The sequence below is a fragment of the Nomascus leucogenys genome, chromosome 19 (assembly GCF_006542625.1).
Source record: "Nomascus leucogenys isolate Asia chromosome 19, Asia_NLE_v1, whole genome shotgun sequence".
In the NCBI taxonomy this organism is placed as follows: Eukaryota; Metazoa; Chordata; class Mammalia; order Primates; family Hylobatidae; genus Nomascus; species Nomascus leucogenys.
Window position 1 is genome coordinate 32,357,700 of NC_044399.1, and position 15,898 is coordinate 32,373,597.

The following is a 15,898-nucleotide window of genomic DNA, read 5'->3' on the forward strand; positions in this document are numbered from 1 at the left end:
ACAGAGCAAGACTGTGTCTTAAATAAATAAATAAATACAATAAAATAAAAATAAAAATTTAAAAATTAGTTGGGGGGGAGGTTCCAAGATGGCCAAATAGGAACAGCTAGCTCCAGTCTGCAGCTGCCAGCATGAGGGATGCAGAAGATGGGTGATTTCTGCATTTCCAACTGAGGTACCGGGTTCATCTCACTGGGGCTTGTCAGACAGTGGCTGCAGCCCACAGAGCAGGGCGGGGCATCGCCTCACCCTGGAAGTGCAAGAGGTCAGGGAATTCCCTTTCCTAGCAAAGGGATATAGACCAATGGAACAGAATAGAGCCCCCCGAAATAATATCACACACCTACAACCATCTGATCTTTGACAAACCTGACAAAAACAAGAAATGGGGAAAGGATTCCCTATTTAATAAATGGTGCTGGGAAAACTGGCTAGCCATATGTAGAAAGCTGAAACTGGATCCCTTCCTTATATCTTATACAAAAATTAATTCAAGATGGATTAAAGACTTAAATGTTAGACCTAAAATGACAAAAACCCTAGAAGAAAACCTAGGCAATACCATTCAGGCCATAGGCATGGGCGAGGACTTCATGACTAAAACACCAAAAGCAATGACAACAAAAGCCAAAATTGACAAATGGGATCTAATTAAACTAAAGAGCTTCTGCGCAGCAAAAGAAACTACCATCTGAGTGAACAGGCAACCTACAGAATGGGAGAAAATTTTTGCAATCTACTCATCTGACAAAGGGCTAATATCCAAAATCTACAAAGAACTTAAATTTACAAGAAAAAAACCAAACAACCCCATCAAAAAGTGGGCAAAGGATATAAACAGACCCTTCTCAGAAGAAGACATTTATGCAGCCAACAGACACATGAAAAAATGCTCATCATCACTGGCCATCAGAGAAATGCAAATCAAAACCACAATGAGATACCATCTCACACCAGTTAAAATGACGATCATTAAAAAGTCAGGAAACAACAGGTGCTGGAGAGGATGTGGAGAAATAGGAATGCTTTTACACTGTTGGTGGGACTGTAAACTAGTTCCACCATTGTGGAAGACAGTGTGGTGATTCCTCAAGGATCTAGAACTAGAAATACCATTTGACCCAGCCATCCCATTACTGGGCATATACCCAAAGGATTATAAATCATGCTGCTATAAAGACATATGCACACGTATGTTTATTGCGGCACTATTCACAGTAGCAAAGACTTGGAACAACCCAAATGTCCATCAATGATAGACTGGATTAAGAAAATGTGACACATTTACACCATGGAATACTATGCAGCCATAAAAAAGGATGAGTTCATGTCCTTTGTAGGGAAATGGATGAAGCTGGAAACCATCATTCTGAGCAAACTATCGCAATGACAGAAAACCAAACACCGCACGTTCTCACTCATAGGTGGGAATTGAACAATGAGAACACTTGGACACAGGGTGGGGAACATCACACACCAGGGCCTGTCGTGGGGTGGGGGGAGGGAGGAGGGATAGCATTAGAAGATAAACCTAATGTAAATGACGAGTTAACGGGTGCAGCACACCAATATGACACATGTATACGTATGTAACAAACCTACACGTTGTGCACATGTACCCTAGAACTTAAAGTATAAAAAAAAAATTAGCTGGGCATGGTGGTATGCCCCTGTGGTCCCAGCTACTCAGGAAGCTGAGGTGGGAGAATAGCTTGAGCCCAGGTAGATGGAGGCTGCAGTGATCTCTGATTGCACCACTGCACTCCAGCCTGAGCAACAGAGTGAGACCCTGTCTCAAAAAAATAAAAATAAAAAGTGATCCTTGCTTTATTTCCTGTCAAGGCAGCCCCTAATCCCCAAGACAAGCTGTGTCTACAGCTGTTTGTTAGCTACCAGATTTATGGGAGTAGGAAGGGTAGGACCCCAGAGACAGAGGTCATTTGGAAGGCATTTTTGCAGTTCATGCAGAAAACTATTGTTAAAAAATGCACCTGTGTTCAAATATTTATTGGTGGAATGTGTGTAAATGTAATTCCAACCCCATTTCAGCTAGCAGTCCATATGTTCTGAGCCCCTGGGCAAAATGTTGGAAAAACTCCATCCATCACTCTGGGCCCAACACTAATAAATCTCCTTATTACAAACCCCTCAAGATGGACCTTTTTTAATCCTTGGGTCTTCAAACAGATAAGTTGGCTGCCTGTATCTACAGTCAGAGAGGATGTGCTCTCTAGAGGAATTTTCTAGGTCAGAAGTGTTAAATAGGTGGCATATGTGCAGCCAACACCCATTCCTGCACCTGTGGAAGACATTACTAATTGATCACAGCACTCTCTTATTGTGATCACAGCACTCTTATTGTGATCAATTAAACTCAACAGGAGAGTGCTGTGATCAATTAGTAATGTTTTTGGCTCTTTCAGGACAGTGTTCAGTATCAGCTGGGCAGAATTAGTAGTGAGTTATTCCTGTTTGCCATTCTCAATCCACTGATTTGTAACCTTTCCTGCTATCCACTTCACTCCCTGTGGAAGATGGGTTTAAGAAAGTTAGAACCATCTGTCATTTACAGGCAGTGCTCAGATATATTAGCCAATTGTATGTTCAAATACATGCTTTAAAACATGTGGCCAAATTTTGTATCTGCTTATCCAGTATCACATCATTTATGCTACCAATCACAGGACAATGCATCGGAACAATGATAACACTTGATGATTTCTTTAATAACTGCAGAGTTCAGCATATGCACAAAGCCCATTTTTAATCAGATAGTTAAGAACCAATGAGCAGCATTTCTCTATTTAGTGGAGTTAATATTGATCAATTTCTTTCTTTTTTTCTATTTTTTTGAGAGGGAGTGTCTGTCGCCCAGGCTAGAGTGCAATGGCATGATCTCATCTGACTGCAACCTCTGCCTCCCGGGTTCAAGCGATTCTCCTGCCTCAGCCTCCTGAGTAGCTAGGATTATAGGCACCCACCACTATGCTTGGCTAATTTTTTTATTTTTAGTAGAGACGCGGTTTCACCCTGTTGGTCAGGCTGGTCTTGAACTCCTGACCTCAAGCAATCCACCTGCCTTGGCCTGCCAAAGTGCTGGGATTACAGGTGTGGGCCACTGCGCCCAGCCACTGATGAGTTTCTTACTCCATTTTTCTTGCCCTTTGAATACAGTCACCAACCACTGCTTCCTTTAAATGCCAGGCTTATGGTTTCAGAACAAGACGGTATAGAATCACTTTTTCCTCCTCTTCAAATGGCAGGGCTAAAACAGCCGTAACACAAATAGGGCTGAAACACCCCCCTGCCGCCACCCCCGCTCTCCGTGTTGTGGGTGACAAGAAGGAGAGAAGAGCTGCAGCTCCCTGAGCTAGGGCTGTGACACCCTCTTTGGGGCTCTGCGATTTCTGGCGTCTCCAAGCTTCCGGGTGCCACTGCGTTCCCCTCATCCAGACGTGGATGCCTGCAGTGGAAGCCGTGTGCAGTACATCTGGTCCAGCCACAGCCTTGCATGGAGCTGGCACCTGTGCCAGCACCTGAGCTCCCCACCCCACCACAGCAGCCAGCATGCCTGGCTGTGCATAGTGGCCAGACCCTGTGCTCACTTGCCCACACACACCTCGCCACTCCATGCCTGGCTCACCTCTGGCAGGTGTGGGATCTGGGCCTGTAGTGTGAGCCAAGCACAGCCTGCTGGGCTGAGTGGGTGGAACAAGCCCAGCGTGCACAAACAATACTCAGGCAGAAGGTGCCACTAGCCACAGAGGTTTCTGGCTGGCAAAGTGACACCCTAAGGATCCCGTGATAGAGCTACTAACATTTGTATCATCAGAGTCTTTGCAGGAAAGGAGAAAGTGTGAGACTGAAAAGTATTCCGAGAAATAATGGCTGAAAACTTCCCAAATCCGGTGGAAGACAAACACCTACAGATTCAAGAAGTTGATTGAGCTCCAAATAGAGAAAACAGTCCAAAGCCATACTGACACATTGTAATTTACCTTCTAAAAACTGGAGATTAAGAAAAAAGAAATCTTTAAAACAGTCAGGGAGAAACAACCAGGAAGGAATGCTAATTCAAACTGTATTTTTGTGCTACCTGTAAAAGAAATGATGGAGGCCATCTAGAAGTGGTCCAACACTTATCAAGTGCTGAAAACAAAACCATCAACCTTGAATCCTGTTATCAGGTGAAACTAGCCTTCAGGAATAAAGGGAAAAATGAAGACATTCTCAGATGAAGAGAAACAGTTTGTTGATACCTACCCTTAAAGAATGGCTAAAGGAAGCTCTCCAAACAGAAATAAATTAACAGAAGGAGTCTGGGACCTAAGAAAGGGAAAGAAGGTAGAAGGAAGGGAAAGGAAGGGGAGGGGAGGGGAGAGGAGGGGATGGGAGCGGGGAGGAGGAGGAGGAGGGAAGAGAAGGGAAGAAGGAGGGAGGGAAAGAAAGAAACAACACAATACATAGAAATAGAAGTACAGATGCTCCTTGACTTATGATGAGGTTATGTTCCCAATAAATCCATGGTAAGTTGAAAAACATCAAAGTCAAAAATACATTTAATACATCTAACCTGTCAAACATTATAGCTTAGCTAGGCCTAACTTAAATGTGCTCAGAACACTTACATTAGCCTATAGTTGGGCAAAATTACCTAACATAAAGCCTATTTTATAATAAAGTATTGAATATGTCATGTTATCTGTTGAATACAGTACTGAAAGTGAACAACAGAAATGGTTGTATGGGTACTTAAAGTATGATTTCTACTGAATGTGTATTGCTTTTGAACCATCATAAGGTTAAAAAAAAAAAATCATGCTGGGCGCACGGTGGCTCACACCTCTAATCCCAGCACTTTGGGAGGCAGAGGTGGGCAGATCACAAGGTCAGGAGATCGAGACCATCCTGGCTAACATGGTGAAACCCCGTCTCTACTAAAACTACAAAAAATTAGCTGGGCATGGTGGCGGGCGCCTGTAGTCCCAGCTACTGGGGAGGCTGAGGCAGGAGAATGGCGTGAACCCAGGAGGCGGAGCTTGCAGTGAGCCGAGATCGCACCACTGCACTCCAGCCTGGGTGACAGAGTGAGACTCCGTCTCAAAAAAATAAATAAATAAATAAATAAATAAATTCATTTAAGTCAAACCATTGTAAGTCAGAGACCGTCTGTATCTGCTGTCTGCAAGTATATGTTCCTTCAAACATAATGAGACAGGTAGGCTGAAAGTTAAAGGATAAAAGGTAGTATATCATGCAAACACTAATTTTAAGAAAGCAGCACTGAGTATGTTAGTATCAGATAAAGTAAGTTCAGAGAAAGAAAATTACTAGGGACAAAGAGGGACATTATATAATAATAAAGAGATCTTGGCCGGGCGCGGTGGCTCACGCCTGTAATCCCAGCACTTTGGGAGGCCGAGGCGGGCAGATCACGAGGTCAGGAGATCGAGAGCATCCTGGCTAACACAGTGAAACCCTGTCTCTATTAAAAATACAAAAAATTAGCCAGGCGAGGTGGTGGGCGCCTGTAGTCCCAGCTACTCTGGAGGCTGAGGCAGGAGAATGGTGTGAACCCGGGAGGCGGAGCTTGCAGTGAGCCGAGATTGCACCACTGCACTCCAGCCTTCCAGCCCGGGCAACAGCGAGACTCTTGTCTCAAAAAAAAAAAAAAAAAAAAAAGATCTCACGTCTGTAATCTCAGCACTTTGGGAGGCTAACGTGGGCGGATCACTTGAGCCCAGGAGTTCGAGACCAGCCTGGGCAATATGATGAAACCCCCATCTCTACTAAAAAAAAAATACAAAAATTAGCTGGGCACGGTGGTGCATGCCTGTAGTCCCAGCCACTCGGGAGACTGAGGTGGGAGGATTGCTTGAGCCTAGGAGGTGGAAGTTGCAGTGAACTGAGATCACACTGCTGCACTCCAGCCTGGGTGACAGAGTGAGACTCTGTCTCAAAAAAAAAAAAAAAAAAAAAATCAATAAATCAATCCACCAAAAATATATAGCAATCTTTAATGTGTATGTGCCAAACACCAGAGCTTCAAAATATATGAAGCAAAAACAGAGTTAAAAAGAGAAATAGAAAAATCCACAATTACAGTTGGGGATTTCAACACCCCACCCTTAGCAATTGATAGAACTACTAGAGAAAAAATCATCAGGATGTAGAAGAACTGAACACCATCAACCAACGGGACCTAACTGATATTTATAGAACACTTTGCCCAATAACAGCGCAATACACATTCTTTTCACATGTCCATAAAATATTCACCTTGATTTAAAAAAACCTTAACAAATTTAAAAGAATTGAAATGATAAGAGTATATTCTCTGGACATAATGGGATCAAATTAAAAATTAATAACAGAAAGATAACTGGAAAATCTCCAAACATTTGAAACTATAACTAATATAACCTGAGCAGTTCATGGGCTGGATCCTGAAAAGCCTTGTATGCTCTATTTAAAGCTCCAGGCCATTATGCAAGAATGGCAAATCACTGAAGCCATTAAGCTAGAAAGTGATATGGGCATATTTTTGCATTAGTAATACAAGTTGCGAATCACAAAGTGCCTGAAATATGGGCAGTAGCTCATATAGAGATTGAGACATAAGACTTGTAGCTTTAAGATCACCTCGATAGACCATAGCCTGGGCAAGAGAGTGACTCTGTCTTTAAAAAAACAAAAACAACAACAACAACAACAAAAAGATATGTAGGGAAGGGGATAGGAGGAAAGAGAAGGAATGAAGTAAAAGATGACCTCAGGTTTTTAACCTGGGTGTCTAGAAGAATGGTTGTTTCTCAAACTGAGATTAACTGGAACCAGTTAATAATGAATTTGTATTTAGGCATGTTTTTTTTTTATGCTTTCTATTTTGAGATAACTGTAGATTCACATGCATGTAGGAAATAATACAGAGAGATCCTGTAAACTCCTTACCAGATTCCCCCAGTGGTAGCATATTGCCAAACTATATGGTACAGTATCACAACAAGGATATTGACATTGATAGAGTCAAGATTTAGAACAGTTTCATCATTGATATGTTGGATGTCATTGAAATAAAAATATTTTGCTCTGTCAAAGACCCTGAGGATGAAAAGACAAATTATAGACTGGGAGAAAAATACATGCAAAGCGCATAGCAGGCAAAGGACTTATTTCTATAATATGTAAATCACTTTCAAAATTTGCTATTTAAAAAATCAGGCCAGGTGTGGTGGCTCATGCCTATAATGCCAGCACTTCGGGAGGCCGAGGCAGGTGGATCACCTGAGGTCAGGAATTTGAGACCAGCTGGGCCAACATGGTGAAACCCTGTCTCTACTAAAAATATAAAAATTAGCTGGGCCTGGTGGTACATGCTTGTAATCCCAGCTACTCAGGAGACTGAGACAGGAGAATTGCTTGAACTCTGGAGGTGGAGGTTGCAGTGAGCCAAGATCGTGCCACTGCACTCCAGCCTGGGTGACAGAGCGAGACTCTGTCTCAAAAAAAAAAAAAAATCAAATTAGGAAATGAGCAAAAGACATGCACAGACATTTCACTGAAGAGGATATACAGATGAGATTTCACTACATACATATCAGAATGGCTAAAGTAAAAAAAAAGTGATAACATCAAATGTTGGTGAGGATGTGGAGAAACTGGATCACTCATCCATTGTTGGTGGGAATATAAAATGGTATAGCTGCTCTGGAAAATCGTTTCATAATTCCTTTTAAAACTAAAATTGGACTTACCATACAACCCAGCAATTGTACTCTTGGGCATTTATTCCAGAGAAAACACATTTCCATGCAGAAACTTGCACACAAATGTTCACAGCAGTTTCACGTATAATATTCAGGCTGGGTGCAGTGGCTCACGCTTGTAATCCCAGCACTTTGGGAGGCTGAGGCAGGTGGATCACAAGGTTAGGAGTTCAAGACCAGCCTGGCCAATATGGTGATACCCCTTCTCTACTAAAAATACAAAAATTAGCTGGGTGTGGTGGCACGTGCCTGTAGTCCCAGCTACTTGGGAGGTTGAGACAGGAGAATTGCTTGAACCTGGGAGGTGGAGGTTGTAGTGAGCCGAGATCATGCCACTGCACTCCAGCCTGGGCAACAGAATGAGACTCCATCTCAAAATAATAATAATAATAATAATAATAATAATAATAATAAATGTTTGAAAAACTAGGAACTACCCCAATGTCCTTTGATGGATGTATGGTTAAATATATTGTAGTATGTCCATACCATGGAATACTACTCAGCAATAAAAAGGCACACACAACTTGGATGAACATCAAGGAAATTATCCTGAGTGAAAAAAGCCAATCTCAAAAGGATGGACATACATTGCATGATGCCATTTACGTAATACCATGAACTAACAGAGAGGTGGAAAACAGATTGTGATTGCCAAGAGTTAGGCTTGAGGGTCTGAGGTGACTGTGGCTAAAAGGGTGGCATAAGAGTGTCTTTTGATAATAGTGCGTTTAAGTATCTCGAATGTGGTTGTGGTTACACAAAGCTATACATGTGGCAAAACCGCATAGAGCTATACATATACGTACAAAAATGAGTGCATCTATAACTGATGAAACCTGCATAGGTTCCATGCATCATCCCAATGTCAGTTTCCTGGTTTTGATATTGTACTCCAGTTACGCAAGATGCTAATGTGGGTGGAGACTGGGTCAAGGGTGCAGGAGGCCTCCCTGTTCCTTTATGTGCAACTACCTGTGAATTTTCATTATTTCAAAATAGAAAGTTTAAAAAGTCAGTGCGATGGTTAATTTAAGGTGCCAACTTGACTGAATAGAAACCTGGTAAAGCATTATTTTTGGGTGTGTCTGTGAGTGTTTCCAGGGGAGATTAGCATGTAAGTCTGAGCGAACTATGTGGGAAGATCCACTCTCAATGTGGAGAGGCATCATCCAACTTGCTGTGGGTTCAGAGAGAACAAAAACAGACAAGAGGCGAATATGTCAATCTATCTGCTGAAACTGGAATACACTCTTCCTCTCCTGTCCTGGACTAACAACAACTCTAGGCTCCTTGGCCTTTGTACTCCAAGACTCACACCAGCACCCTTGTCCCCCCTAGTGGGTTCTCAGCCTTTGGCCTGGAACTGAGAGTTACACCACCTTCTTCTTGGTTCTGAGGTTTTTGGGCTTGGACCAAGCCATGCTACCAGCATCCTAGTGAGGTGGGAGGCAGGCCTTGACTCCAGAGGCGGGGCTTGGACATAGGATCCAACTGAGGACTAGCTAAAACAAGAAAGGGATGGAAGCAGCTTTCCATAAGACACTCCCACTAGTGTGCCATGTCAGTTTACCATTACCATGGCAACACCTAGGAGTTACCACCCCTTTCCAGGGCAATGACCCAAGGACCCAAAAATTACTACCCTTTCCTATAGGCCAGACATGGTGGCTCACACCTGTAATCCCAGCACTTTGAGAGGCGGAGGGGGGTGGATCACGAGGTCAGGAGTTCAAGACCAGCCTGGCCAATATGGTGAAACCTCACCTCTACTAAAAATACAAAAATTAGCTGGGCATGGTGGCGTGTGCTTGTAGTCTCAGCTACTTGGGAGGCTGAGGCAGGAGAATCACTCGAACACAGGAGGCGGAGGTTGCAGTGAGCTGAGATTGTGCCATTGCACTCCAGCCTGGGTGACAGAGTGAGACTCCATCTCAAAAAAAAAAAAAAAAAATTTACTACTCCTTCCCTAGAATTTCTGCACAAACCACCCCTTAATCTACATGTAATTAAAAGTACATATAACTATGAATGCAAAACACTCTGCCTTTGGGGTAGCCCTGTTCTGCAGGAGCAGTCATGGAGCTGTAACACTGCCAGAGCTGTAACACTGCTGCTTCAATAAAACTGTCTTCTTCTACCCTACCACTGGCTCACCCTTAAATTCTTTCCTGGGTGAAGCCAAGAACCCTTGCAGGCTAAGCCCCACTTTGGGGTTTGTCTGCCCTGCCCCACCAGGGTCTCCAGCTTGCAGATGGCCTGTGGTGAGACTTCACCTTCCATGATCTTGTGAGCCAATTCCCCCAGATAAATCCTCTCTCTCTCTCTCTCTCTCTCTTTCTCACTCTCTCTCCTATGAGTCTGTCTCTTTGGCAAATGCTGACTAATATAGTTGGGCTGAAAACCAGCATGACCAGTCGTAGCAGGCCTGCAACATTGTCTCACCGTATGTTTTGAGACATTTTCACTGCTGCTGCTCCCTATAAATGAGCAGAGTCCATGGAAACTTCAATGAGGCATTCTTTTCCGATTGTGTGTATTCACAGAGAACTAACGGCATTTGTTCCTTGTGTTTTCTGAACCTTGATGTTGTCATGTGAGTTTGTTTTCCATTTTGACAGTGCTGTACTCGTGGCTGGATGGTCTCACCCCAGCTTTTCTTCTTCCGTGGAATGGTGATGATGGTGTATGTTTTAAAGAGTTCTCTCAGATTTCTCTCTCTCTTTCTCTCATTAAAACTTCTTTTCATGGCCCCAAATAAAAATGCTCATTGCATCTTTCCTTCTGCCTGCCCCATTTTGGAATGAGAACGTAAAGCCTTTGGGTCCCCTAAATGTAACTTACGCATTTTATGTTCCAAGCTTTATTGAAGCATCTGAAGATTGAGCATTCAGCCACTCAGGAGTGTCTTGAGATTCTAAGCAGCCAAGAAATCCTAGGGCCTTCTCATGTATCTTTTCCATGGTGAGTAACCTTGTATTCAGTGGAGAAGAGAGAAGGAGACACATCAATTATACGGAACTATTCTTTGGAACGCCTGAGTGTCCATTTATCCTTCTCCCTTGGGTGGGGGAAGCCACTTAGTCGTTACTAATAATGTTAAATAATACAAAATGACAACCTGCCGGTACTTTTGATTACTGACAGAGACCTGGAATGTAACTTTGGCACAACTTTAAAGCCACAGGTCTTCCAGTTTATGTCTTACTGGAACAAATCACTTCCCCTTGGACTCCCGCAAAGCCTCAAAGATGATGACAAAAGACAATGTTATTTCCTTCTTGTATGGAGAAGAGAAATAAAGTCAGAGAGCCCCAAGTTTCCCGAATGGAGGACTAGTCAGTATTATATGAGAAGAGCAAAGTCCATCTCCTTAACTGGGCCCCTCATTCACCATTTATGGGATTCTCAGGGCTTTGGTATCAGCTGTGGTCACAATGTTTGATAGTAAGAGAGACATACCTATTCATTTTGGGAGAGAAGATATCTCGTGGTATTTCTGATATAGCGCCTTGAATTCTTGAAGGAAAAAAATTGGTTTATGTCAATGCCAGGGCATTGGTGCTATTACTGAAGTTCTAAATCCTAGGGATGACTTAGAAAAGATTTAAAAACCAAAGTCAGTAAGTGGAGGTTTTTTAAAACACCACAGATGGTTTCCCCTCCCCCAGCCTTTTTAAGGGTCATTCCTAAATGAAGCAAACAAACCGCATACTGACTGAATCTTATACCCTTCATCCCTGTACATTCAGCCTTTCTTAATGAATTAAGGGGTGAGGGAAGATGCTACTAGATTATTTTTCTGAAACTGACACATAATTGTTATGTTATGAAACTGACACATAATAGCTTTGCTACCAAGCTGTTTTAGCTGTTTGTTTGATGGTTTGTGCCTGTTAGCTTTGTTTGCTTTGGATGGTTTTTCTTTTAACGATTTGTTACATTTCATGTGATCTGACTCTAGCTGTTTAGGGATCTTTCTGAGACTCTCTCTAGGCTGAACACGGACAAACTCTGTGTGTGTCTGGGAGTATAACATGAGTGCCCACGTGCCTGCCAGTCTATCTCAGATGCCCTGCGGTCATAGTAGGGTTTGCGATCAACAAGCCTTTTCAGAATGCCCTGGTTTTCCATGGTGATTCTCACTAGCTCGCGGTTCCTTGCTTCTCTGTTTAAGCTGAAAAACACAAAACCCCGAGATGGGTGAAGAAGGAAATGCTCATCTTGACGAGGGGGGAGATGAAGTCATGAGATCATAAATGCCAGACTGTCTAAGTGCAGGGAGTAAACTGTCCTGCTGAGCCCACAGGTCCCTGGGGCAGCCTGTTGGTCTGCACTGCACTCCGGGAAACATGCACAGCATTTGCAGGTTTATATCAGTGGTCCTCAACACTGTTGCCAATGAGAAGATTCTGCTTCATTGATCTGAGGTGAACCGTGCACACTGGCATTTTGTTAAAATTCCCCAAGGATTATAATATAAAACCAGGATTGAGAACTTCTGGTTGGGGGAAGGTCTCCCTGTGGATAAATCACAAATGGCTGGTGACAAGTTTTGGGTCACCTCACTCCTTTCAGCTTTCAATTTATACCAGAATATACCAGGATATAGAAATGGCATCTTGACCATCTCCTCCCCTCACCAAATTCTCTTGCATGCACTTCTTTTGTATCCCTAACCACACTGCACTGTCATTATTTCCATAAATATCTCCCCTACAAGACCTTGAGTTCTTTGAGATAAGGAAATATACATCTCATTTCATCTTTATTATTCCTGGTACCTAGCACATAGTAGTTGCTCAGGAAAGATTTCTGGAACTGATTTTAAGAATGTCATATCATAGCCCCAGCCATGGTGCTATGGAACAGATGCCTGTGTCCCCCAAAATTCTTATGTTCAAATCCTAACCACTAAGGTGATTGTATTGGGGGTGGGCCTTTGAGAACTGATTAGGTCACCCTAACGGAATTAGTGTCCTTATGAAAGATGCCTGAGAGAACCCCCTTGCTCCTTCTGTCCCGTAAGGTTACAGTGAAAAGATGGCTGTCTATGAAGCAGGCCCTCATCAGATGCCAAATTTACTGGCACCTTGATCTTTGGACTTCCTTGCCCCTAGAACTATGAGAAATAAATTTTTGTTGTTTATAAGCCACCAGTTTATAGCATTTTGCTATAACACCCTATAGTGGACTAAGACACATGGCCACCATTTTATAAAAGTGGGCAGTGCATTCTTGTGACACACTGAATAGGACTCTGAAAAGTCTCTTAGATGAAATAAAAGCTCTTTAATGCTAGAGAAAGGTCCCCATTTTTAAAGTTTTCATTCTGTGTAACATGGTCTGTTTGGTTCCCCCTCAAGATAACTTCCCTTAAGTACTCCTCTGGCTTGGGAAAACCTCACACTAAAACCCAAGAGGAAAGTCAATTTTGACTTTTCAAAACTGAAATGAGGACAAAGAACGTTACCTCTTGGAAAAATATTCATTCCAGCAATCCACCTTGGCAGGGCCTCGATGGGCATTTGCGATTTTCTGACACAGTTGCTTGTTTTCATACTCGATTTTGTTGATTTTCTTTTGTTCACCCTGGTAAGAAACCACACCTCACCATGGTGACACCATCAGTGCACTGCCCCAACACACAATGACTTAGTGTCCCCCTCCTCTGAGATCGTGGGAAAGGGGTGCATTGAGGGCCACAGTGGAGACTGGGAGCAGAACTTAAAAGACTGGGGGGGTGGGCGCAGTGGCTCACGCCTGTAATCCCAGCACTTTGGGAGGCCGAGGCAGGCGGATCACGAGGTCAGGAGACTAAGACCATCCTGGCCAATACAGTGAACTCCTGTCTCTACTAAAAATATGAAAAATTAGCTGGGCATGGTGCCACATGCCTGTAATCCCAGCTATTCTGGAGCTGAGGCAGGAGAATTGCTTGAATCTGGGAGGCGGAGGTTGCAGTGAGCCGAGATTGTGCCACTGCACTCCAGCCTGGGCAACAGAGTGAGACTCTGTCTCGGGGCAAAAAAAAAAAAAAGACTGGGGGTGACGTGTGGGGAGGAGGAGTATTAACAAATCTTTGAGTAGATGGGTATTTAGAAGGCTCTGGGAAATTGAACCTCTTTAGGAAACAGACTGGAAGTCAATAAAATACATCTGCACATCTGCAAGCAGCAAGAACAAATACCTGTAGTTTGCTCAATTTTAAAATGTGATGTGTGTGCGCCACTGGAGGTTTGGTATCAACAGCAGGCTTCACTAGAGAAGGGGGATAAAAGGGAACAATGTTACATCACAGGAATTCCAGTAGCAGCCTCAGAAAACCAGCACTAGACAATGTCCTTGACTAATGAACAATTTCGAATTAGGACCTTAATGCGACTCAGGAAGTTTGGTTTGATTTATCAAATGAACATCTCTGGAGAGTTTTGAGCAGCAACAAAAGAATAGTGAAAGTAAAATTTACAGAGATAAATGTCCTTTTAATCCAATGAAAAAGCCTCTCTTCCAATCTTTTTCCAATATTATTAGCCTGTCTATTGGCTTCTGAAGTCTTATCCTCTTTCTAACATACTTCGGCTTTAAAGAGTTTAAAGGAGTATTTCCATCCAGTGAACTCCCTGGTGGAAGATACATTTTGTTACTGGTGCTAATGCCCTCTTCCCCAAACTCAGCAGATAAGGCCATATCATCCCAAAGCTGTGACCTGGTCTGGTTTACTGTCGATCTCTTTATGGCATACCATTCCAAAATCCCTAATAGCAGTGTCCAGCCCAAACTGCCCACATACCTATTTGTATTCTATTCTTGTGAGATACATAGTGGCCAAAGTCCAGTTTCTTTCTGAAGGTTGTGCTTTGCCTGTGATTAGAGACGATAACAGGGTAGGCCAGATAATCCAGGGAATTCTTCATCTTCTCTTCCTAGTCTCACTTCAGAAATGAGGTACCCAGACTCCTCTGTGAGGTGCCTAGCTGTCCCCATGACAAGCTGTCATAGTTACCCACTTATGACATCAGGGACAGGTCCCGGGAAGGGAGTAGGAGCAGCAGAGCATGGCTGGCTGCCTCTGGGCTTGTTTTTAACGCTAACCTAGGCTCAAGTCAAGATGAAGGTCAAGGAACTCGAAAGCTTTCCCCCCTGCTTAGAATGCAGATGCTGCCAGCCAACACCAGAAGGAAAGAAGTGGTGCACTGGGAGGGGTGGGCAGGCACGGGGTGGGGTGAGGGATACAGAAATTCCAGCCTTGTTTACACATCTTGGGCTATCAGCTAAGTAGTCTCCACTGCAATAGCTCCCCTGAAGGTGCAAGACCACAAGTTTTGGGGGAGGAGAAAGTTGACCCTAATGATAATCTGATCCAATTCCTTTTGCAAATGAGGAAACTGAAGACCACAGCAGCAGCAATGTTACTCAAGAACCAAGTTGGTTGCAGGGCTGGGCTCAGGATGTGGGGTTCCTGAATTCAAGGCCAAATTTGCCCTTTTGCAGGAAGGGAACTGCCAGTTTTTCATGGCAGTAGGGGAGGGCGGTTTTCCTCCAGCACAGAGACTATCTTTTGTACTTAGTGGGAGTTCAGGAAATGCTGAGTGGCTTATGGTGGGCTGGCATCTGCTCCAGGAAGGACTGCAGAAGTCTGATTTATCTCCACCCCAGCACAGGGTATAGCACCCACTGGGTGCTCAACGCATTTGTTGATGAAGGACCAACACTTATTGAGTGCTCACCATGCAGTGCTGGGTGCCGTCTTTGAATGTCACATTTAACCCTTCCAGCAACCCTAGAATTAGGTACTATTACTATCCCTCTCTTTTTTTTTTTCTGCAAACAGGCTCAGGTTAAGTAATTCCTCAGAATTCCAAACCTGCCTGCTTTTAAGCACGACGATGACTCTCAATGAATGTTGAAAGCAGATGCGCCCCAGAGTAGGGCTTCTCAGACTTTGACCTTCGTAGGGACCTCCTGGGATCCGTAAAACGTCCACTCTGATCCAGCAGGGCTGGGCCGGGGCGGGGATTCTGTCAAGCGTCCGGGTGCTGCCTCCACAGCAGGGAGCCGCTCACGAGCCGAATCCGGACCGGGATGGGGCGACGACCCCTGAGACTCTAGGGCTGTGGCGTCTTCCCTCC

The 15,898-nt window shown here is 43.7% G+C and overlaps 1 protein-coding gene across 2 annotated transcripts; it reads right to left on the reverse strand.

Moving 5' to 3' along the window:
* Positions 1–10,229: 10,229 nt before the first annotated feature.
* Positions 10,230–14,717, reverse strand: CFAP97D1 (CFAP97 domain containing 1). 2 transcript variants are annotated; one of them, XM_003270770.3, is made up of 6 exons: positions 14,560–14,717; positions 13,957–14,027; positions 13,240–13,358; positions 11,820–11,943; positions 11,229–11,285; positions 10,294–10,739 (listed from the first exon to the last, which is right to left on the reverse strand). In XM_003270770.3, the coding sequence occupies exons 1-5, from the start codon at positions 14,681–14,683 to the stop codon at positions 11,229–11,231; spliced, it is 495 nt and encodes a 164-aa protein (XP_003270818.1). In that variant the 5' UTR covers positions 14,684–14,717; the 3' UTR covers positions 10,294–10,739. The 2 variants fall into 2 exon arrangements, with proteins under 2 accessions (XP_030655410.1, XP_003270818.1); XM_030799550.1 differs by lacking the exon at positions 11,820–11,943 and having other exon boundaries at positions 10,230–10,739.
* Positions 14,718–15,898: the final 1,181 nt, after the last annotated feature.